Source organism: Scyliorhinus canicula, chromosome 9 (genome assembly GCF_902713615.1).
Source record: "Scyliorhinus canicula chromosome 9, sScyCan1.1, whole genome shotgun sequence".
Taxonomy (NCBI): Eukaryota; Metazoa; Chordata; class Chondrichthyes; order Carcharhiniformes; family Scyliorhinidae; genus Scyliorhinus; species Scyliorhinus canicula.
The window spans coordinates 96,665,339-96,688,284 of NC_052154.1; the positions used below are offsets into that span (position 1 = coordinate 96,665,339).

Below are 22,946 nucleotides of genomic sequence, written 5' to 3' on the forward strand. Positions count from 1 at the left end.
GCAGGGTGGAGGGGACGATGTTTGAGAATAAATCCTGACTATGCCTCAATAGTTGCAGAAAAGAATCAAAACAAGGATGGACATTTCTATAGCTCCTTTCACAACTCCAAGATGTCCTAAAGTGCTTTAAAGTCAATTAAACTGTTGTAACGTATGAAATACTGCAGCCAATTTTCAGAAAACGATCACAGATGCAGAATTGTGACAGTGGCTGTGGTGAATGTCAGTTAGCGAAGAGGCTTTTGTCATCTGCTAAAACGGGTGCGAGTTTAGGATGGTTCCCCTTTTTCTCCACCTGCCAAGACGTGTTCTGAAGAAAAATGTTTAAAGCCCTTGAGTGCTGTGACTATCAAGAAAGAGTAAATGTTTATTTATCTATATTGAAATATAATCACTAAGGAAAATTTAGGTTGGCAGTCTGGGGATTAAGTCAGTGGTTTACAGCTTGCTACAACTGTTTTCTGGCTTTGCTCTAGTTAGAGATGCAGTTGAGCCCTGTCGTGAAGATTTGCCTTGGTTCTTCCAATCTGCGGTAAAAATGATAGCTGCACTCCTCTACCTGTTATTGGATTTTGGTGGATCTCTCTCCTCTCTGGTCTCTTTTTCCCACGCTGATTGACGTCGGAGGCTGCTTTTAAGATGTGTGTTAAAATGTTTCTTATCACAAGCTGGTTTCTGTCAGGTGACCACAGTATCAGTGTTCCCATTGTTCACATAAACGATCCTTGGTGTCGTTAACATTGACACTCAGAAGGTTTAAATCTGGGCCATTTGCATTTCCTTCTGATGGAGTACTTTTTCCTCATACCCATTCTGTGGGATTGCATTCTGCAGTCATCTGCTAAGGGTTCATTACATATCAGTTTCTGCACATTTTGGAAATAGTAGTTGTTACATTTACAGGAGAAATCTGATTTTAATAATCTTTATTCGTGTCACAAGTAGGCTTACATTAACACTGCAATGAAGTTAGTGTGAAAAGCCCCTAGTCACCACACTCCAACAAGCATTTTTTCCGAGTTTTGTGGGAGGGAACCAGAGCTCCTGGAGAGGCCCACACAGACCTGGGGAGAATGTGCAGACTCTGCACAGACAGTGATCCAAGACCCACTGTGCTCCCGTGCCGCCCATTTTAATGCCTTCTCAAGGGAATGCACGCAACTGTTATTTATATTTTAATGTCCTGACCAATCAAGCATTTTTGGACAGTTTTTGGACACAAGAAGGTAATAGATTTCTTTGTTGGGATAGTTTTCAACTTTTGGAAAGTAACCTGACAGTTCTGACCACACCATCTTGACATTTTTACATAGTTAGTTAGTCAATGATGCAGCTAAGGTAGTGAAATTTGGGACAGATTTTCTATAAAACCCAAACATCCCGAAGAGTTTCATTATCTCACTGGGTAATGTATCATACTGGCGCTTTCACCCCCCTGAGCCCTTGATGGGTTTCTTTAGTGGAGATTCATATATGTTTCTCACATTCAAATGTTTTGTTTATACATATGCAGCAGATCAGTTGTCTCTTCACAAGGTCGCCAAGGTCTACAGCATAGAAAAGTGCTTCGGTCCATTCCTAATGCGCCAGTCAAAAACAATCACCTAAGTATTCTAATCCCGTTTTCCAGTCTTGTATGTCTTGGCATCACAAGTGTATATCTAAATACGTCAATGTTATTTGGGTCTCTATCCCTACCACTCTTTTCAGGAAGTGAGTTCAGATTCCCACCACCCTCTGGGTGAAAATGTTTTCGTAGAATGAATCATATAATCATAGAATTTACAGTGCAGTAGGAAACTATTCAGCCTATTGAGTCTTCACCGGCCCTTGGAAAGAGCACCCTACTTAAGCCCATGCCTCCACCCTATCCCAGTAACCCACCTAACTTGGGTCACTGTCTGTGTCGAGTCTTCACATTCTCCCAGTGTCTGCGTGGGTTTCCTCTGGGTGCTCCGGTTTCCTCCCACAACCCAAAGATGTGCAGGTCCAAAAAAGGTTAGGTTGGGTTATGGGGGTGGGGTGGAGGTGGGGGCTTAGGTGGGATGCTCTTTTGTACACTAAGGGGCAATTTATTATGGCCAATGCACCTAACCTGCACATCTTTGGACTGTGGGAGGAAACAGGGGCCCCCGGAGGAAACCCACGCTGACGCGGAGAAAGTGCAAACTCGACATAGACAGTCAGCCAAGGCTGGAATTGAACCAGGGACCCTGGGGCTTTGAGGCAGCAGTCTAACCACTGTGCCACCCTTCCTCACATCCCCTCTAAACCTCCTGCCCCTTACCTTAAATTTATGCCCCTTGGTCATTGATCCCTCCACCAATGGGAAAGGTTTTTTCCAGTCTACTCTATCTGAGCCTCTCATACTTTTATACACCTCAATCATGTTAAACTCTCTGCGTCGGCTAATAAAGGCAAGGAGATCATATGCCTTCTTAACCATTGTATCCACCTGCCCTGCTATCTTAAGGGACCAGTGTACATGCACACCAAGATCCCACTGATCCTCAGTGCTTCCCAGGGTCCTCCCGCTCATCAAGCATGCCTTTGCTTTATTTGTCCTGCTCAAGTGCATCACCTGACATTTATCCGGATTGAATTCCACTTGCCACTGATCAATCCGTCTATATCCTCCTATAATCTAAGGCTATTCTCCTCAATGTTCACCAATTTGTGTAACCCTCCTACATTCATGTCTAAATCATGTCAGAGCCAAAGGTCTAATTTCACAGTTGTTTTATACATTTGGATGCATGCTGTTTGGTAACATATGCATTCCTCCATTAAAACCACATAAACCACAACTGTATAGTTTCATTCTGCACCTGGCTGTCTGCGGAAACTAGAACTACATAAACATGCTTGACTCAGTTTTTAATAGTAGCTGCTGTTAACCACAGCTCTTGCTGCAAGCTAATTTTTCTGTGGCATTTGTTGTGATACTCTGGCACGTGCACTGTCGATTCCAGTCCCACTTATCCCAGAGTCACAACAGAAGTAAATTGAACAATAATTATTTTAAAAATACCCAAAACCTTTGGTCCTTGGCTACCCAATAATTACAGTCACCAGATTTGTAAGTTTAAACACAATTACTGTTTATTTATAACAAGAATTATCATGGAAAATGCAATAAATGTAACTGGTTAACTACCACCTAACCCCTGACTCCCACTTTAACTTCCCCATCCTCTACCCACAAACACAAGGCAGACCAACACGGTGTTGGGGGGGGGGGGGGGGGGGGGGGGTGAAAAATAATAAGGATGAAAGTGAAAAGATAAGGTACCTGAGCTTAGAAAGTGCAGTACTCGGAGGCAACAGGCTTTCTGGAAAGACACCTTATTTCTCATCAAACTGGGCTTTCCGCTCGAGGTTCGCATTCAGGCCTGTATCTTTCTGCCGGTTCTGGACTCTGCCTGTACACAGATTCATCCAGGTCTTCTGCCAGTTCAGAAACGCAGCCTTTCTGGAGAAAAACGGAGAGGAGAGGATGGCAGGTCCTCCCCTGGGGCTGCCAAGACGAAAACTGAAACCAAACTCAACTCTTGAAGCTCTGAAAAACATTCCAGTGGGATCAGGTGTAATCACCACCTGTTAACAAGCAGAGCACAGTCTTTTTTGGACCAATTCATTGGCCACGAGCGAAATCAATCAAACCAAGTCCCAGCCAATCTGTCATTGGTGTCGGTCAGTCGACAACTCCAGCATGAATCAGCACATCGATGTCTCCGGCTGTTGAAACCCTCTGCTTGAATTAAAGACACGGGCCATGTGCCTTAAAGACACACATCCATTAATCAAACAGGAATCAAAAATGTAACAGCAAAAATAAAAAAAAGGGGAAATAAGGGGGTAAATAGGATGGACCCTTGCCCATTATCTGACCAATAATATGTTGGATATAGAACATTTTTAAAATTTAAAATATTCCAGTAGTCTCTGACCTGTAAGCTCATTGACTATTACAGAGATGCATATACATAGATACATAGAACAGTACAGCACAGAACAGGCCCTTCAGCCCTCGATGTTGTGCCGAGCAATGATCACCCCACTTAAACCCACGTAACCCGTATACCCGTAACCCAACAATCCCCCCATTAACCTTACACTACGGGCAATTTAGCATGGCCAATCCACCTAACCCGCACATCTTTGGACTGTGGGAGGAAACTGGAGCACCCGGAGGAAACCCACGCACACACGGGGAGGACGTGCAGACTCCACACAGACAGTGACCCAGCCGGGAATCGAACCTGGGACCCTGGAGCTGTGAAGCATTGATGCTAACCACCATGCTACCGTGAGGCCCCTAAGAAGATAGGAACAGGAGGAGGCCTTTTGGCCATGGGAGGGCGGGGCGGGGGGGGGGGGGCGGCGCTATTTTAGTAAATGGGTCATGGTGTACAGTGAAATAAAAACAGAAAATGCTGGAAAGACTTTGAGAGGAACAAGTCCAATATGATGACTCTTTGGAAATACAGGATTTGAATCGTTGACTGTTTCTCTCTCCACAGACGCTGCCAGATTGTTGGATTTTTCCTGCTTTTCTGTTTTAATTTCAGATTTCTAGCATCTGCAGTATTTTTATTTTTATTAAGGAGTATACAATGTTTGGGTTGGGTCGGTACAGTGTTGGGGGCAGGATGCAGAGTTGGGTGGGTTGCAAAGTGTCGTGGGGGGATAGTGTCAATTGTGGAAGTTTAACTGGTAGTTATTCAACTATAGCGTACTTCACTTCCCAACTGTCCAGACGACACTTAGATTTGAGTTTCAGTTTAAACCTTTATTGCAAGCTATAGCAGGGGAGCTAAGCTACCACTAGATAACTTGCCAGCTCTCCGATCACAGCAAGGATTGAGCACTCATACTTTCCGTGTTATCTCGGGTAATTAACATACACCAATCAAAATGATACATTTGTTCAAAGATTATCTATTTCCATTCACGAGGGAAACAGGTGTTCACGAGCGGATCGGCCGCAGTAAAGAGGCTCCCGCAGGTCCGCGAAATTGCGGTATTTTTCGGGGAGTTCCCAGGGGTTTTAAAAAAAAATCAAAACGTCCCCGAAGTCGGCCCTGCCTCCCTCACCTCACCTAGCCCAAGGCCCAAAGCTCCGTTCCACGGAGCCAAAGAGTAAAAAACAGCGAGAGAGAAGAGACTGGTCCCGCGGGGTGGGTTCAGCGGAGGGGCTGCATGTGGAGGACGAGTTGGGATCGCCTGTTCCCCAAGAAACAGCCTGAAGGTCGGAGGACTCAAAAGACGACAGAGAGGATAAAACTTTTTTTTTCTCCTCTCCTGAAAATTTGGGACAAAAAAAAACTTTGGGTTTTTAAAAAAAAATAATAAATTAAAAAAAAACAATCTTTCCGCCAAAACCCAGCAAAAGGAAAAAGGCACATAACAAATAATAATAATTCGGAGCGACAGTGAGATGTAAGAAGGAGCAGCAACGAGGGTGAAGGAAAAAGGCAGGAGCTGGACCCTCCCATATGGAGGCTGGACACGGACCTCCTGGCCAACAAGGCCTTCTGCCAAAAAATATCGCGGGACATGGGCGACTTTGTTAGAAACAACCAAAACGGGGAGGTCTCATCCTCCACGTTTTCGGAGGCAATGAAAGCAGTGATTAGAGGGGAGACCATAGCCAACAAGGCAAGCAGAGATAGGGAAGAGAGGGTTGCCAGGCAACAGCTAGTGGCTTCCATTCTGGAAGTCGACAGAAAATACTCCGAGGCCCCGACCGTAGGGCTGCTGACGGAGAGGAAAAGCTGCAAATGAACGTTAACCTGCTGTCCATTAGGAAAGCAGAATACCAACTCCGCCAGACACGAGGGACCTTCTACGAACATGGAGACAAGACTGGCCACCTATTGGCTCACCAGCTGAGAAAGCAGGCAGCCATGAGGGAAATAACGCAGGGTAAGGATAGCAGAGGCAGACTGGTAACAGAGTCAAAGGAGGTCAATCAGGTATCTGAGGCCTTCTACTGGGAATTGTACACCTCTGAGCCCCCCAATGGGAACGCGGGGATGAAACAGTTCCAAGACAGACTGGAACTGCCAGTTGTGGGGGAAGACAGACAGGGGAGCTGGAAGCACCAATAGATCTAGGAGAAATCATGGAGAGCATTAGCTCCATTCAGGCGGGGAAGGCACTGGCACCTGATGGGTTCCCAGCGGACTTCAACAAAAAAAATTCGCGCCAGTCCTGGCCCCACACCTAAGGGACATGTTCGCAGACTCACTAGCAAGGGCCACGCAGGCCACAATCTCACTGATACCCAAAAAAGTTAAAGACCTGACGGAATGTGGATCATACAGAACCCCACCGCCCCTCCCTGGAGGGAACACCAGAGGTGATTGTCTCCCTGGACACAGAAAAGGCCTTCAACAGAGTCGAATGGAACTACCTCCTCGAGGTGCTGGAGCTGTTTGGGCTAGCAGTGAGGTTCACCGCCTGGGTGCGGCTCCTGTACAATACTCCCAAAGCGAGTGTCTGAACTAACACCACCAGCTTTAAATACTTCCAGCTACAGAGAGGAACAAGACAGGGCTGCCCCTTGTCCCAACTCTTGTTCGCTCTAGTGATCGAACCCCTGGCGATAGCCCTGCGGGTCGCGAAAAGCTGGAAGGGAATCCGGAGAGGGAACAGAGAGCAGAGTTTCAATCTATGCAGATGACCTGCTCCTCTATGTCTCGGAGCGACTGAAGGCAATACTGCAAATACTGAAAGAATTTGGAAGCTTCTCGGGCTACAAACTTAACCTGGGCAAAAAAGAGGCATTCCCTGTGAACCCAAAAGGGGCAGGGACAGAGCTGAAGGGGCTCCTGTTTAAAACGGCTCAGAACAGATTCCGTTACCTGGAGATCCAGATAGCCAGAGAAGAACTCGAGAATTCCCAAACAGACAGTGCAAAGAGGAAAAGTCAAAGGGGGTTTGGCCTTACCAAACCTACAATAACATCACTGGGCAGCAACGGCAGAAAGAGTGAGGGGATGGGTACAAGAACCCGACACAGATTGGGTACAAATAGAGGAGGCATCCTGTAAAGGAACGGCCCTCCGGGCCCTGGCCACAGCAGCACTCCCATCCTCCTCAGCAAAATACACAACGAGCCCACTGTTAGCGGTTACGCTGAAAACGTGGACCCAGCTGAGGAAACACTTTGGGGAAAACTAAAATGTCCCCCATGGCCCCCATCTGCGGCAATCACAGATTCCCCCAGCCATGCCGGATACCACCTTCAAAAGATGGAGGTGGGACGAGGGCACACTGACGGTCGGGGACTTCTCGGTAGGGAGCAGACTGGCGTCATTGGACAAATTGACGAGGAACTGGAAGCTAGCAAAAGGACAGGAATTGAAACACCTCCAAATAAAACACTTCCTCCGCCAAGAGACAGTAGGGTATCCTGCGGTGCCAGAAACACACTACTAGGGGCTCTATGGGAAAATAACGGACAGCTTCTGGACAGAGCCCAGACAAAATGGGAGGACGAACTGGGGATGGAGGTAGGGTGGGGACTCTGGAGCAAAGCACTGAGCAGGGCACCTCCTCCTGCGCAAGGCTAAGCCTAATGCAGCTCAAAGTGATGCACAGAGCGCACCTGACCAGAACCCAAATGAGCAGGTTCTTCCCGGAGGTGGAGGGTAAATGTGAACGGTGCCAGAGGGGCCTGGCCAACCACACCCACATGTTTTGGGCTTGTCCCAAACTTGCTGAGTTCTGGACAGCCTTTTCCGAGGCAATGTGCAAGGTTGTGGGGGTGAGGGTGAAGCCATACCGAATAGTGGCAATCTTCGGGGTATCGGAGCAGCCAGGGTTACACGTGGGGAAGGGGGCCACCGCCTTTGCTTTCGCTTCCCTGATCGCACGCCGGAGAATCCTGCTCGGCTGGCGATCGGCAGCACCACCCAAAGCTGCAGACAGGTTCGCTGACCTCTCGGAATTTCTCCACCTGGAGAAGATTAAGTACGTCATCCGAGGGTCAGAGGAAGGCATTCAAGGGGGCAGTTCGTCGGCCTGTTCCAAAACCTGTTCGAGGCCAGCAACAAGGAGTAAGCCAAGAGTAAAAAAAAAACCAAAGATAGATGAGGAACCAAAAGACTGCGCAACCTGGGGGGACCACACGAGAAGGGGAAGGGTGCTGAATCCAAAGAGGGGGGGGGGGGAAGGAGGAGCGTGGGGGGGAGGGGGTGGAATATAGACTGATCCAGAGGGCAATGAAAGGTACACAGTTAGTTAAATGAAGGACAAAATAAACCTCTGTACAATAAAGCAAATTAGCACGGGCAAGAAAATGTAATGTATACACAAGTGTTGATAGATGAGAGAAAAGCCAATAAAAAGATTTGCAAAAAAAAAACAATCTATGTCCATTCACAACTAATAATTAGGATTACATAATGTATTCCAAATGAGTATATTTACCAATCATAATCAAGGCACCTATGTAGTATAATAGTATCACCAGGCAGGTAGGTGTCTACTGATCTGCAAGCGTTCAGACAGTTATTAGATTAACTATACCCCTGAGCTGTATCCCACTGACTCCCTTCCATTGGGTTGGGTAGATACGGCCTATGTGTTCTATGATGATCACGTGAGGGCAGCTGCCTGGTATCAATTCACGTCATGGGTGCAGACATCCTTACTGAAACCACATGCCCTTGGGAGTTTTATCTTTTGCCTTAAGCAGCGGCGTATCTATGGAAAGCTGCAAGCTTCTGCAAGCAGGAACTCATGTTAACCCTTAGGTTTTATTTAAACCTGGTCTTATACCTACATCTACCTCTTCACAATGTATCAACGAGAGCATGCTTTGGCAATTACGTTGTTAAGCTAACATTGTTGCACTACTGGTTAGGGAGAATATTACAGCTGTACTACGGGAGGACACCTCAGAGAGCAGTGAGGCTATATGGGTAGAGATCAGGACTAAGAAGCGTGCAGTCACAATGTTGGGGGTTTACTACAGGCAGCGGGAGATAGAGGAGCCGATTGGTAGACAGATTTTGGAAAAGAGTAAAAACAACAGGGTTGTTGTGATGGGAGACTTCAACTTCCCCAATATTGACTGGGACTCACTTAGTGCTAGGGGCTTAGACGGGGCAGAGTTTGTTCGGAGCAGGGCAGCACGGTGGCCTAGTGGTTAGCACAACCGCCTCACGGCGCTGAGGTCCCAGGTTCGATCCCGGCTCTGGGTCACTGTCCATGTGGAGTTTGCACGTTCTCCCCGTGTCTGCGTGGGTTTCGCCCCCACAACCCAAAAATGTGCAGAGTAGGTGGATTGGCCACGCTAAATTGCCCCTTAATTGGAAAAAATAATTGGCTAATCTAAATTTATAAAAAAAAAAGAGTTTGTTTGGAGCATCCAGGAGGGCTTCTTAAAACAATATGTAGACAGTCCAACTAGGGAAGGGGCTGTACTGGACCTGGTATTGCGGAATGAGCCCGGCCAGGTGGTAGATGTTTCAGTAGGGGAGCATTTCGGGAACAGTGACCACAATTCAGTAAGTTTTAAAGTGCTGGTGGACAAGGATAAGAGTGGTCCTGGGGTGAATGTGCTAAATTGGGGGCAGGCTAATTCTAACAATATTAGGCAGGAACTGAAGAACATAGATTGGGGGCGGATGTTTGAGAGTAAATCGACATGTGACATGTGGGAGGCTTTCAAGTGTCAGTTGAAAGGAATTCAGGACCGGCATGTTCCTGTGAGGAAGAAGGATAAATACGGCAAATTTCAGGAACCGTCGATAATGAGAGATATTGTAGGCTTCGTCAAAAAGGAAAAGGAGACATTTGTCAGGGCTAGAAGGCTGCGAACAGACAAAGCCTGTGTGGAATATAAGGAAAGTAGGAAGGAACTTAAGCAAGGAGTCAGGAGGGCTAGAAGGGGTAACAAAAATCATTGGCAAATAGGGTTAAGGAAAATCCCAAGGCTTTTTGCACATACATAAAAAGCAAGAGGGTAGCCAGGGAAGGGGTTGGCCCACTGAAGGACAGGGGAGGGAATCTATGTGTGGAGCCAGAGGAAATGGGCGAGGTACTAAATGAATACTTTGCATCAGTATTCACCAAAGAAAAGGAATTGGTGGATGTTGAGTCTGGAGAAGGGTGTGTAGATAGCCTGGGTCACATTGAGATCCAAAAAGACGAGGTGTTGGGCGTCTTGAAAAATATTAAGGTAGATAAGTCCCCAGGGCCTGATGGGATCTACCCCAGAATACTGAAGGAGGCTAGAGAGGAAATTGCTGAGGCCTTGACAAAAATCTTTGGCTCCTCACTGTCTTCAGGTGATGTCCCGGAGGACTGGAGAATAGCCAATGTTGTTCCTTTGTTTAAGAAGGGTAGCAAGGATAATCCAGGGAACTACAGGCCGGTGAGCCTTACGTCAGTGGTAGGGAAATTACTGGAGAGAATTCTTCGAGACAGGATCTACTCCCATTTGGAAGCAAATGGACGTATTAGTGAGAGGCAGCATAGTTTTGTGAAGGGGGGGGGGTCGTGTCTCACTAACTTGATAGAGTTTTTTGAATGGATCACAAAGATGATTGATGCAGGGAGGGCAGTGGATGTTGTCTATATGGACTTCAGTAAGGCCTTTGACAAGGTTCCTCATGGTAGACTGATACAAAAGGTGAAGTCACACGGGATCATGGGGTGAGCTGGCAAGATGGATAGAGAACTGGCTAGGTCATAGAAGGCACAGAGTACCAATGGAAAGGTGCTTTTCTAATTGGAGGGCTGTGACTAGTGATGTTCCGCAGGGATCAGTGCTGCGACCGTTGCTGTTCGTAGTATATATAAATGATTTGGAGGAAAATGTAACTGGTCTGATTAGTAAGTTTGCAGACAACACAAAGGTTGGTGGAATTGCAGATAGTGATGAGGACGGTCAGAGGATTCAGCAGGTATAAGATCGTTTAGAGACTTGGGCGGAGAGATGGCAGATGGAGTTTAATCTGGACAAATGCGAGGTAATGTATTTTGAAAGGTCTAATGCAGGTAGGGAATATACAGTGAATGGTAGAACCCTCAAGAGTATTGAAAGTCAGAGAGATTTAGGTGTACAGGTCCACAAGTCACTGAATGGGGCAACACGGGTGGAGAAGGTAGTCAAGAAGGCATACGGCATGCTTGCCTTCATTGGCCAGGGCATTGAGTATAAGAATTGGCAAGTCATGTTGCAGCTGTATAGAATCTTAGTTAGGCCACACTTGGAGTATAGTGTTCAATTCTGGTCGCCACACTACCAGAAGGATGTGGAGGATTTAGAGGGTGCAGAAGAGATTTACCAGAATGTTGCCTGGTGTGGACGGCATTAGCTATGAGGAGCGGTTGAATAAACACTGTTTGTTCTCACTGGAACGACAGAGGTTGAGGGGCGACCTGATGGAGGTCTACAAAATTATGAGGGGCATGGACAGAATGGATAGTCAGAGGCTTTTTCCCAGGGTAGAGGGGTCAATTACTAGGGGGCATAGGTTTAAGGTGCGAGGGCAAGGTTTAGTGTAGATGTACGAGGCAAGTTTTTACACAGAGGGTAGTGGGTGCCTGGAACTCGCTGCCGGAGGAGGTGGTGGAAGCAGGGACAATAGTGACATTTAAGGGGCATCTTGATAAATACATGAATAGGATGGGAATAGAGAGATACGGACCCAGGAAGTGTAGAAGATTGTCGTTTAGTCGGGCAGCGTGGTCGGCACAGGGTTGGAGGGCCGAAGGGCCTGTTGCTGTGCTGTACTTTTCTTTTCTTTGTTCTTTGTTCTAACTGCCTGATTAAAGACAGGGGATGGTTCTTCGCTCAATGCCCAAAAGAATATAAATGGACACAGTTGGAACAGTTGGTGTTGGGGGAACCATAAAGAGTTTGTATCTCTACTGCGCTGTTAGTGGAATAAACTTGCTGAAGGTAAAAGACAAGCTGGTGTATTACTACTCCATCAAATACAAACTGGTATTAACAGGGTGGGACGTAAAGTGGGTAGGTGTGTTTCAGGTGAGGCATTGGGTCTTTTTTTTGGTGGATATTCTGAGACAGTTTGACTGCAGGTCACCCTTAAAGCTCAGCAGGGCGGCATGGTGGCACAGTGGTTAGCACTGCTGCCCCATGGCACCCAGGACCCGGGTTCGATCCTGACCCCGGTCACTACCTACGTGGAGTTTGCACATTATCCCCGTGTCTGAGTGGACATCACCCCCACTATCCTAAAAGATTAGCTGAGTAAGTGGATTGTGCACGCTAAATTGCCCCTTAATTGGAAAAAAGAATTGGGTACTCTAAATTTATTTTTAAAATCATTAAAACTCAGCTCGAGCCTATGCTCAGCAGCCAGCCCTCGAGGGCAACTGCTCAGATGTGAGACTCCAAAGACCTGCCGGGTACTGAGACCAGCTGGGTGTAGCTGGATGAGCTCTGTGTCCCTGGGGAATATCATGATCAATTACTAACTTGTTCTTCCATCTTACCTGAACAGCAAGTTCACAACTTCTCTCTGCCATTGTGGGTGACACCAGATGAGATGGAACATATGAGACAACTGAAGGAATTTGCCATCAAGTCTGACTATGGACTCTACAAGCCAAAGGAGAAATCAAGGCTCCAAGGGGGTGAGTGTGGGCTGATGGTTTGGGCTGGGCCTGAAGAGATGAAGGGGTGGGGTGATGAAAGAAAACTATTCCCACAGTGTTTGTGACAAGTGTTTGGTCCAACCTTGCTCAGCAGCAGCCAGTTCGCATCTCCTGGTGCTAATGCTGACACTCCAGTATCTGGTTTTTCAGCTGCACAACTCTCGCCACATGGCAACAATGGCATTGTTCATGAAAATGGAGTCTGCACATTCTCCCCATGTCTGCATGGGTCTCACCTTCACAATCCATAGATGTGCAGGGTAGCTGTATTGGCCACGCTAGTTCCCCCTTAATTGGGAAAAAAAGAATTGCGTACTTTAAAATTTTTTTTAATGTAGTAGCGAGCCCCTTTATTGGGGGGAGGGGGGGCATGCATCAGAAGGATCATGTGACCAAATCGTCCACAAGTGTGGGGATGAAATGTGGGCAGCACGGTAGCATAAGTGGTGGCTTCACTGCACCGGGGTCCCAGGGTCGATTTCCCGCTGGTGTCACTGTCTGTGCGGAGTCTGCACGTTCTCCTCGTGTCTGCGTGGGTTTACTCCGTGTGCTCTAGTTTCCTCCCACAGTCCAAAGATGGGCACAGTAAGAAGTCTTACAACACCAGGTTAAAGTCCAACATGTTAGTTTCAAACACTAGCTTTCGGAGCACTGCTCCTTCCTCAGGTGAATGGAAGGAGGAAGGAGCAGTGCTCCAAAAGGTAGTGTTTGAAACAAACATGTTGGACTTTAACCTGGTGTTGTGAGACTTCTTACTGTGCTCATCGCAGTCCAACGCCGGCATCTCCACGTCATGGCTACCATCGACACTGCAAACTGCCGGCTCAAAAGTGGAGAGGATCTCCAGGAAGATCGCACATATAGACACTGACATTAAGTTTCTACAAAGATGCAAGCAAAACATTCACCTGAGGAAGGAGCAGTGCTCCGAAAGCTAGTGTTTAAAAGAAACATGTTGGACTTTAACCTGGTGTTGTAGGATTTCTTACTGTGCTCACCCCAGTCCAACGCCGGCATCTCCACATCAGTCCAAAGATGTGCAGGTTAGGTGGATTGGCCATGATAAATTGCCCTCAGTGACCAAAAATAAAGTTAGGAGGTGTTATTGGGTTACGGGGATCAGGTGGAAGTGAGGGCTTAAGTGGGTCCGAATGGCCTCCTTCTGCACTGTATGTTCTATCACAGTGCAAAGTGTGGGCTTTTGCAGCCTTTTTTTTTTTGGGGTGATCGGATTGCTGAGAATGAAGACATTGATTTATAGTGCTCTTTGTATTGACAATAAACCGTCATTACATAAGAACATCTTATGAGCAGGAGTAGGCCATCTGTCCCCTCGAGCCTGCTCCGCCATTCAGTGAGATCATAGCTGATCTTTTGTGGACTCAGCTTCCCTTTCCGGTCCGAACACCATAATCCTTAATCCCTTTATTCTTCAAAAAACTATCTATCTTTATCTCAAAAACATTTAATGAAGGAGCCTCGACTGCTTCACTGGGCAAGGAATTCCATAGATTAATTGTGGGTCCAACACTGATCCCTGAGGGACACCACTAGCTACTGATTGCCAACTAGAGAAACACCAATTAATCCCCACTCTTTGCTTTCTATTAATTAACCAATCCTCTATCCATGCTACTACTTTACCCTTAATGCCATTCATCTTTATCTTATGCAGCAACCTTTTGTCGGCACCTTGTCTTAGTTGGCCACCAGCTGCCTCCCCATTACAAACCCGGTTTGGTGGTCCTCAATTACATCTGGTACACTGTCCTCAATTCTGGTTGCCAAAGATCTTGGCCAGTAACTTGGCGTCTACGTTGATCAAAGAGATCAGCCTGTATGACCCACAAGCCTCCGGTCCTTATCCCGTTTCAGAATAAGCGAGATAGTGGCCTGCGACATCGTCGGGGGTAAACTCCCTCTGTCTCTTGCCTCGTTAAAGACCCTGACCAACACCGGCCCCACTATCCCTGCAAATTTTTTGTAAAACTCCACCGTATACCCGTCCTCCCCGGGGCTTTACCCGACTGCATGACCTTTAGGCCCCCCCAATACCTCTTCGATCCTGACCAGGGCCCCCAGCCCGTCCACCAACCTCCTTCCCGCTCTTGGGAAGGTTAGTCCGTTCAGGAATCGCCTCATTCCCTCCGGTCCCCCAGGGGGTTCTGAAGTGTACAACTTCCTATAGAAGTTCCTAAAGACCTTGTTCAGCCATGCCGGATCACCCACTAGATTACCCTCCCCATCCACTACCCTCCCTATTTCCCTAGCCACTTCCCTCTTCTTTAGTTGTTGCGCAAGCATTCTGCTGGCCTTCTCTCCATGCTCATAAATCGCGCCTTTTACCTTTCTAAGCTGCTCTACAGCCTTGCCTGTAGTCAGCACCCCAAATTCGGCCTGCAGCCTCTGTCGTTTCCTGAGTAACTCTGGCCTCAGGGATTCCGCGTAACTCCTGTCCGTCCGTAGAATTTCCTTAATCAGTCGGTCCGTCTCTGCCCTGTCTGTCCTGTCCCTGTACACCTGGATTGAAATCGGCTCCCCTCTCACCACTGCCTTCAGTGCCTCCCAGAGCACTGCTGCCGAGACTTCTCCAGTATCGTTCACCTGCAGGTAATTCTGCATGCGTTTCCTCAGCCTCTCGGACACCGCCTCGTCTGCGAGTAGTCCAACTTCCAGCCTCCATGGTGGCCGCTGAAACCTGTTCTTACAAAACTGCAGGTCTACCCAGTGCGGAGCATGGTCCAATATGGCAATTGCCGAGTATTCTGCCCTCACCATTCCGGCCAGCAGGTCCCTACTCACAGCAAAGTAGTCAATTTGGGAATGCACCTTGTGGATGTGGGACGAGTTCGGGAACTCCCTCGCCGTCGGCCGGCTGAATCTCCACGGATCTGCTCCCCCCATTTGCTCCATGAACCCTCTCAGTTCCTTTGCCAGCGCTGTCAACCTGCCCGTTCTTGAATGTGACCGGTCCAGGCTCGGGTCCAGGACTGTATTAAAGTCCCCGCCCATGATCAGCTTACGCGAGTCCAAGTCGTGGATCTTCGCTAGCATCCTCCTAATAAAATCCACATCGTCCCAATTAGGGGCATACACACTGACCAGGACTACTCTCACCCCTTCGAGCTTACCCCTCACCATAACGAACCTGCCACCCCAATCCATGACTGTGCCCTCCGCCTCAAATTGTACCCTTTTTATTAATCAGGATCTCAACCCCCCTCGTCTTAGAATCAAGCCCCGAATGAGTGACTGACCCAGCCCTTCCTTAACCTAACCTGGTCTGCCACTTTCAGGTGTGTCTCCTGCAGCATGACTATGTCTGCCTTCAGAACCCGCAGATGTGCAAACACACGCTGGCCCGTTTAACCCTCTGACATTCCAGGTGATCATCCTGGTTGCGGGGCACTACTCTCTTTCCTGCCCCCCCCCCCCCACAACACCATCCTATCATCTAACCCCTACTCTAGTCTAACTATATGCACCCCCCCCCCCCCCCCCCCCCCCCACACACACACACACACACACATCGACTTCCATTGACTAGCCCCACTCAGCTAACCTGGGGCTCCCAGCCTCGGCGCCAGCGTGTCTTCCACCCATTGTTCCCAGTCACCACTCCCCCGTCCCATCCATAGCACTTCCCAGATCAGCCCTACTTAAGCAAACATTCTATACAAGTCATAAACAACCCCCACAATAGCACAATTCAAGTTAAACAAGACAAAAAAAAAGAAAGAGATCAGAAGTAACAGTCCTTCTCATCCAGACACAGAAAAGATTGCACAAAGTTCCCCTGAAGAATCCCTTTTAACTGTTTTATTTATTATTTTGCCCCCAGCCAAGCTCTAACTAATCAAAGAGCCCAAAAGGAAACATTCCGGTAAACCACGTAAAAAGCACGCAAAGAGACGACAAAAACGGACCCAAACATGCAGGCAATTTTCAAAACGGGAGAGACACCACATTTACTTAAAAGCTCTAACATGAGTCCGAACGCCCTCAGTTCAGGGCCAGCCCTTGCTTCTTAACGAAATCCATCGCCTCTTCGGGTTCCTCAGAATAGTGGTGCTGACCCTTATATGTAACCCACAGTCGCGCCGGATAAAGCAGCCTGAATTTCAGCTTGTTTCTATACAGTTTCTCCTTCACCTGCCTGTAGCCTTCCCTCTTCCTGGCCACCTCAGCGCTCAAATCTTGGTACACACACAGGGTGGTATTGTCCCAAGTGCAGCTTTGTGTGCTCTTTGCCCATTGCAGCACCCGTTCCTTGTCCAGGTACCTGTGAAAGCGTACCGCCATCGCTCGCGGCTGCCTCACCTGCACTCTGTGTGCCCATCCACCACCGGCGGGCGAGGGAACACCTCGTTGTCCAGCAACTTCTGAAACATACCCTCCACATACGCGGCAGCGTCCCACCCCTCTGCCCCCTCCGGGAGGCCCACGATTCTCACGTTTTGCCAGTGAGATCTGTTGTCCAGGTCCTCCAGCTTTCCAGAAGCACTTTTTGCTGGTCCCTCAGCCTCCGAATCTCCACATCCACCACTGTTTGAAAGTCAGCCTGCTCCTCCACTGACTTCTTTAACTGCTGGAGCTTCTCAGCCTGATCGTCTAGCCTTTTTTCCATCTGGTCAATCGACTTCTGTAGTGGTTCCAAGTTGTCACGTGTCAGAGCCAGAAATCCTTCTTGCATAGGCTGCAGCAGCTGCTCCATTGTGGGCTGGGCTGTCGGCGCTTTGCTCTGAACGCCAGCCATGCTGGTCCCTCTCACAGCCTCCACTGTGCCCTTACTCGACCACTTCTTCTGCTGTTTACTGTCCCTCCGGCTTCTTAGGTACATACAATTCTGTATCGGTTCTGTGCCCGAGTACTATTGCTTTCCATTTCCGTGCTCAAAAGCACAAAAAAGTTGGGGGAAAAGGTCCAAAAGTCCGACCGAGATGGGAGCCACCAAATGTGCGACCTACTCCCTCATAGCCACCACCGGAAGTCGTGTGGCACCTTGTTAAAAGCTTTCTAGAAATCCAGATATACCACATTACCGCACTGGTAATGTCCTCAAAAGATTCCACTAAATTTAGTTCGGCATGACCTGCCCTTTATGAACCCATGCTGCGTCTGCCCAATGGGACAATTTCCATCCAGATGCCTCGCTATTTCTTCCTTGATGATAGATTCCAGCATCTTCCCTACTACCGAAGGTAAGCTCACTGGCCTATAATTACCCGCTTTCTGCTGACCACCTTTTTTTAAACAGTGGTGTCACGTTTACTAATTTCCAATCTGCCAGGAGCACCTAGTGAATTTTAGTAAATTATCACTAGTGCATTTGCAAATTCCCTAGCCATCTCTTTTAGCACTCTGGGATGCATTCCATCAGGGCCAGGAGACTTGTCTACCTTTAGCCCCATTAGCTTGCCCATCACTACCTCCTTAGTAATAACAATCATCTCAAGGTCCTCATCTGTCATAGCCTCATTTCCATCATTCACTGGCATGTTATTTTTGTCTTCCACTGTGAAGACCGACCCAAAAAACCTGTTCAGTTCCTCAACCATTTCCTCTTCTCCCATGATTAAATTTCCCTTCTCATCCTCTAAAGGACCAATATTTACCTGAGCCGCTCTTTTTTTTTATATATTTGTGGAAACTTTTACCATCTGTTTTTATATTCTGAGCAAGTTTATTCTCATAATCTATCTCACGCATTGTCAAACTCAGGGACGCGACCTGCGGGTGGGTCACGTGCGGGTGTCGGGAGGGTCGCGGAGCCGTCCGTCGCGGTGCTCCAGATCGCGCAAATCCACGGCAGAAACAGCTGGCTTTTAATAATGCTGGCTGCAAGCGGCCTTCAAAATGGCCAGGAACAGATAAAAACAAAATTCGGCTGCACTGCGCATGCGCATCAATGATCGGGCACGCATGCGCAGCGTGGCCGCAGTTTTTTAATATGGTCGGAGCCTTTTTTTTTTTACAAGTTCGGTGGGCCAAAGGGACCCAAAACCATTTCCTCTATTTTTGTCAGCAAAAAACAAGGTAAAAGAAAATGGTGGGTCGCGCAGGGCGGCCGGCGTGGGTCGCGAAGTTGGTAAAAGTGGGTCCCCAGGAAAAAAAGTTTGAAAAACACTGACCTATCTTACTCTTCTTTATAGCTTTTTTAGTAGCTTTCTGTTGTCCCCTAAAGATTTCCCAGTCCTCTAGTCTCCCACTAACCTTTGCCACTTTGTATGCTTTTTCCTTCAATTTGATACTCTCCCTTATTTCCTTAGATACCCACGGTCGATTTTCCCTCTTTCTACCGTCCTTCCTTTTTGTTGGTATAAACGTTTGTTGAGCACTGTGAAAAATCGCTTGGAAGGTTCTCCACTGTTCCTCAACTGTCCCATAAAGTCTTTGCTCCCAGTCTACCTTAGCTAGCTCTTCTCTCATCCCATTGTAATCTCCTTTGTTTAAGCACAAAACACTGGTGTTTGATTTTAACTTCTCACCCTCCATCTGTATTTTAAATTCCACCATATTGTGATTGCTTCTTCCGAGAGGATCCCTAAGTATGAGATTATTGATCAATCCTGTCTCATTACACAGGACCAGATCTAGGACCACTTGTTCCCTCGTAGGTTCCATTACATACTGTTCTAGGAAACTATCGCGGATTCGTTCTCTAAACTCATCAAGGCTGCCTTGACCGACCTGGTTAAACCAATCAACATGTAGATTAAAATCCCCCATGATAACTGCTGTACCATTTCTACGTGCATCAGCTATTTCTTTGTTTATTGCCTGCCCCACCATAATGTTACTATTAGACTACTCCTATCAGTGACGTTTTTGCCTTACTATTCATGATTTCCACCCAAATTGATACAACCTTATTCTCCATAGCACCGATGTCATCCCTTACTATTGCCCGGATGTCATTCTTAAATACCCTTACCATCCACTCTGTCCTTCTGAATAGTTTGATACTCTTGGATATTTAACTCCCAGTCGTGACCATCCTTTAACCATTTTTCAGTAATGGCCACTAAATCATAGTCATTCACGATGATTTGTGGCATCAACTGATTTATCTTATTCCAAATACTACGAGCATTCAGGTAAAGTACACTTATGTTGGCTTTTATACCTCTGTTTTGAATCTTAACACCTCGATCAGCACGGTAGCATTGTGGATAGCACAATCGCTTCACAGCTCCAGGGTCCCAGGTTCGATTCCGGCTTGGGTCACTGTCTGTGCGGAGTCTGCACATCCTCCCCGTGTGTGCGTGGGTTTCCTCCGGGTGCTCCGGTTTCCTCCCATAGTCACAAAAATGTGCAGGTTAGGTGGATTGGCCATGATAAATTGCCCTTCGTGTCAAAAATTGCCCTTACATAGAACATAGAACAGTACAGCACAGAACAGGCCCTTCGGCCCTCGATGTTGTGCCGAGCAATGATCACCCTACTTAAACCCACATAACCCGTATACCCGTAACCCAACAATCCCCCCATTAACCTTACACTACGGGCAATTTAGCATGGCCAATCCACCTAACCCGCACATCTTTGGACTGTGGGAGGAAACCGGAGCACCCGGAGGAAACCCACGCACACACAGGGAGGACGTGCAGACTCCACAGACAGTGACCCAGCCGGGAATCGAACCTGGGACCCTGGAGCTGTGAAGCATTGATGCTAATCACCATGGTACCGTGAGGCCCACTAACGTGGAACACCCTTAGTGTTGGGTGGGGTTATTGGGTTATGGGGATAGGGTGGAGGTGTTGACCTTGGTTAGGGTGCTCTTTCCAAGAGCCGGTGCAGACTCGATGGGCCGAATGGCCTCCTTCTGCACTGTAAATTCTATGATAATCAGTAACCTCTTGTAAGTTATCTTTCCTCTTAACTTTTCTCCTATTTTTCCTAGTCGTTGAACCCATATCTTCATGTAACAACCTGCCGTGTCGCTTTCCATTTATGTTTTTACTTCCCATTTTATTCCTTTTAGTATTACTGGGGCTATGCACTGAGCTCCCATAAGTCACTGTACCTTGTACTGTCGCCCTTTTTGATTTTTGACTCTGGCCTCTCTGCCTTACACTTTTCCCCCTTACTGACTTTTGTTTCTGTCCCTGTTTTACTACCTCCGACTTCCTGCATCGGTTTCCATCCCCCTGCCACATTCGTTTAAACGCTCCCCAACCGCTGTAGCAAATAGGACATCAGTTCCAGTCCTGCTCAGGTGTAACCCGTCCAGTTTGTACAGGTCCCACCTCCCCCAGAACCAGTCCCAATGCCCCAGGAATCTAAAATTCTCCCCCTGACACCATTCCTTCAGCCACGTATTCATCCTATATGTCCTGTCATTTCTACTCTGACTAGCACATGGCACCGGTAGTAATCCTGAGATCACTACTTTCGAGGTCCGATTTCTTAACTTCCTTCCTAGTCCCTGTATTCTGCTTTTAGGATCTCATCCCTTTTTTTAACCGATGTCTAGCAGAAGGATGGGTGAGTAAATTTGCAGACGACACTAAAGTCGGTGGAGTTGTAGACAGTGCGGAAGGATGTTGCAGGTTACAGAGGGACATAGATAAGCTGCAGAGCTGGGCTGAGAGGTGGCAAATGGAGTTTAATGTGGAGAAGTGTGAGGTGATTCACTTTGGAAAGAATAACAGGAATGCGGAATATTTGGCTAATGGTAAAATTCTTGGTAGTGTGGATGAGCAGAGGGATCTCGGTGTCCATGTACATAGATCCCTGAAAGTTGCCACCCAGGTTGATAGGGTTGTGAAGAAGGCCTATGGTGTGTTGGCCTTTATTGGTAGAGGGATTGAGTTTCGGAGCCATGAGGTCATGATGCAGCTGTACCAAACTCTGGTACGGCCGCATTTGGAGTATTGCGTACAGTTCTGGTCGCCTCATTATAGGAAGGACGTGGAAGCTTTGGAACGGGTGCAGAGGAGATTTACCAGGATGTTGCCTGGTATGGAGGGAAAATCTTATGAGGAAAGGCTGATGGACTTGAGGTTGTTTTCGTTAGAGAGAAGAAGGTTAAGAGGTGACTTAATAGAGGCATACAAAATGATCAGAGGGTTAGATAGGGTGGACAGCGAGAGCCTTCTCCCGCGGATGGAGGTGGCTAGCACGAGGGGACATAGCCTTAAATTGAGGGGTAATAGATATAGGACAGAGGTCAGAGGTGGGTTTTTTACGCAAAGAGTGGTGAGGCCGTGGAATGCCCTACCTGCAACAGTAGTGAACTCGCCAACATTGAGGGCATTTAAAAATTTATTGGATAAGCATATGGATGATAAGGGCATAGTGTAGGTTAGATGGCCTTTAGTTTTTTTTTCCATGTCGGTGCAACATCGAGGGCCGAAGGGCCTGTACTGCGCTGTATCGTTCTATGTTCTATGTTCTATGTCTTTTGTACCGATGTGTACCACGACCACTGACTGTTCACCCTCCCCCTCCAGAATGTCCTGTATCTGCTCCGATACATCCCTGGCACCAGGGAGGCAACATACAATCCTGGGGTCTTGTTTGCGGCCACAGAAACGCCTGTCTATTCCCCTTACAATTGAATCCCTTATAACGATTGCATTGTCACATTTATCACCCGCCCCTCTGCAGAAGAACCAACTGTGGTGCCACGAGTTTGGCTGTTGCTGTTTTCCCCTGAGAGGCCATTCCCCTCAACAGTATCTAAAATGGTATATGTGTTCTGCAGGGGAATGGCCTCAGGAGATTCCTGCACTACCTGCCTCGCTCTCTTGCTCTGTCTGGTGGTCACCCATTCCCTTCCGGTCTGTGGAGTCTGAGCCTGCAGTGTGACCAACTCTCTATACGTGCTGCCAACGATACTTTCCGACTCGTGGATGCACCACAGTGTCTCCAGCCGCCGCTCCAGGTCTGAAACTCAAGCTTCCAGGAGCTGCAACTGGAGACACTTCCTGCACACATGCTGACCCTGGGGACTGGAACTGTCCCCAGCCTGCCACATGAAGCAAGAGGAGCAGACCATACCTTGGAGCTGTCCTGCCATGAATTATTCCTTTAAATTAAACCTTTGAAATTAAACTTTAGAAAGATGTTTGTGTCGTATTAAATCCAATCCCCGTGTACTATTTAATTAGTTTTAAAAAAACCGAGTATTTATCCCTCTTGATCTGACAACAAATTACAAATAGTTATTTAATTGAAATTAAAAATGTTATTTAAATCAAATTCAAAATATTAATTTAGATCAACACAATATAGTTATTTAAGTCAAATTTTAAACATGTAAAAAATAGTAATTCAAATCAACTTAAAAATGGTAC

General features: G+C 47.4%; 1 protein-coding gene across 2 annotated transcripts in view; it reads left to right on the top strand.

Moving 5' to 3' along the window:
* Nucleotides 1-22,946, top strand: part of LOC119971560 (prostatic acid phosphatase-like) — a 107,632-nt gene that overhangs the window by 43,524 nt on the left and 41,162 nt on the right. For both annotated transcript variants that reach the window (XM_038807252.1, XM_038807250.1), the window contains exon 7: nt 12,489-12,621. In XM_038807252.1, the coding sequence (XP_038663180.1) occupies nt 12,489-12,621 (133 nt within the window). The remainder of the gene's footprint in view (nt 1-12,488; nt 12,622-22,946) is intronic.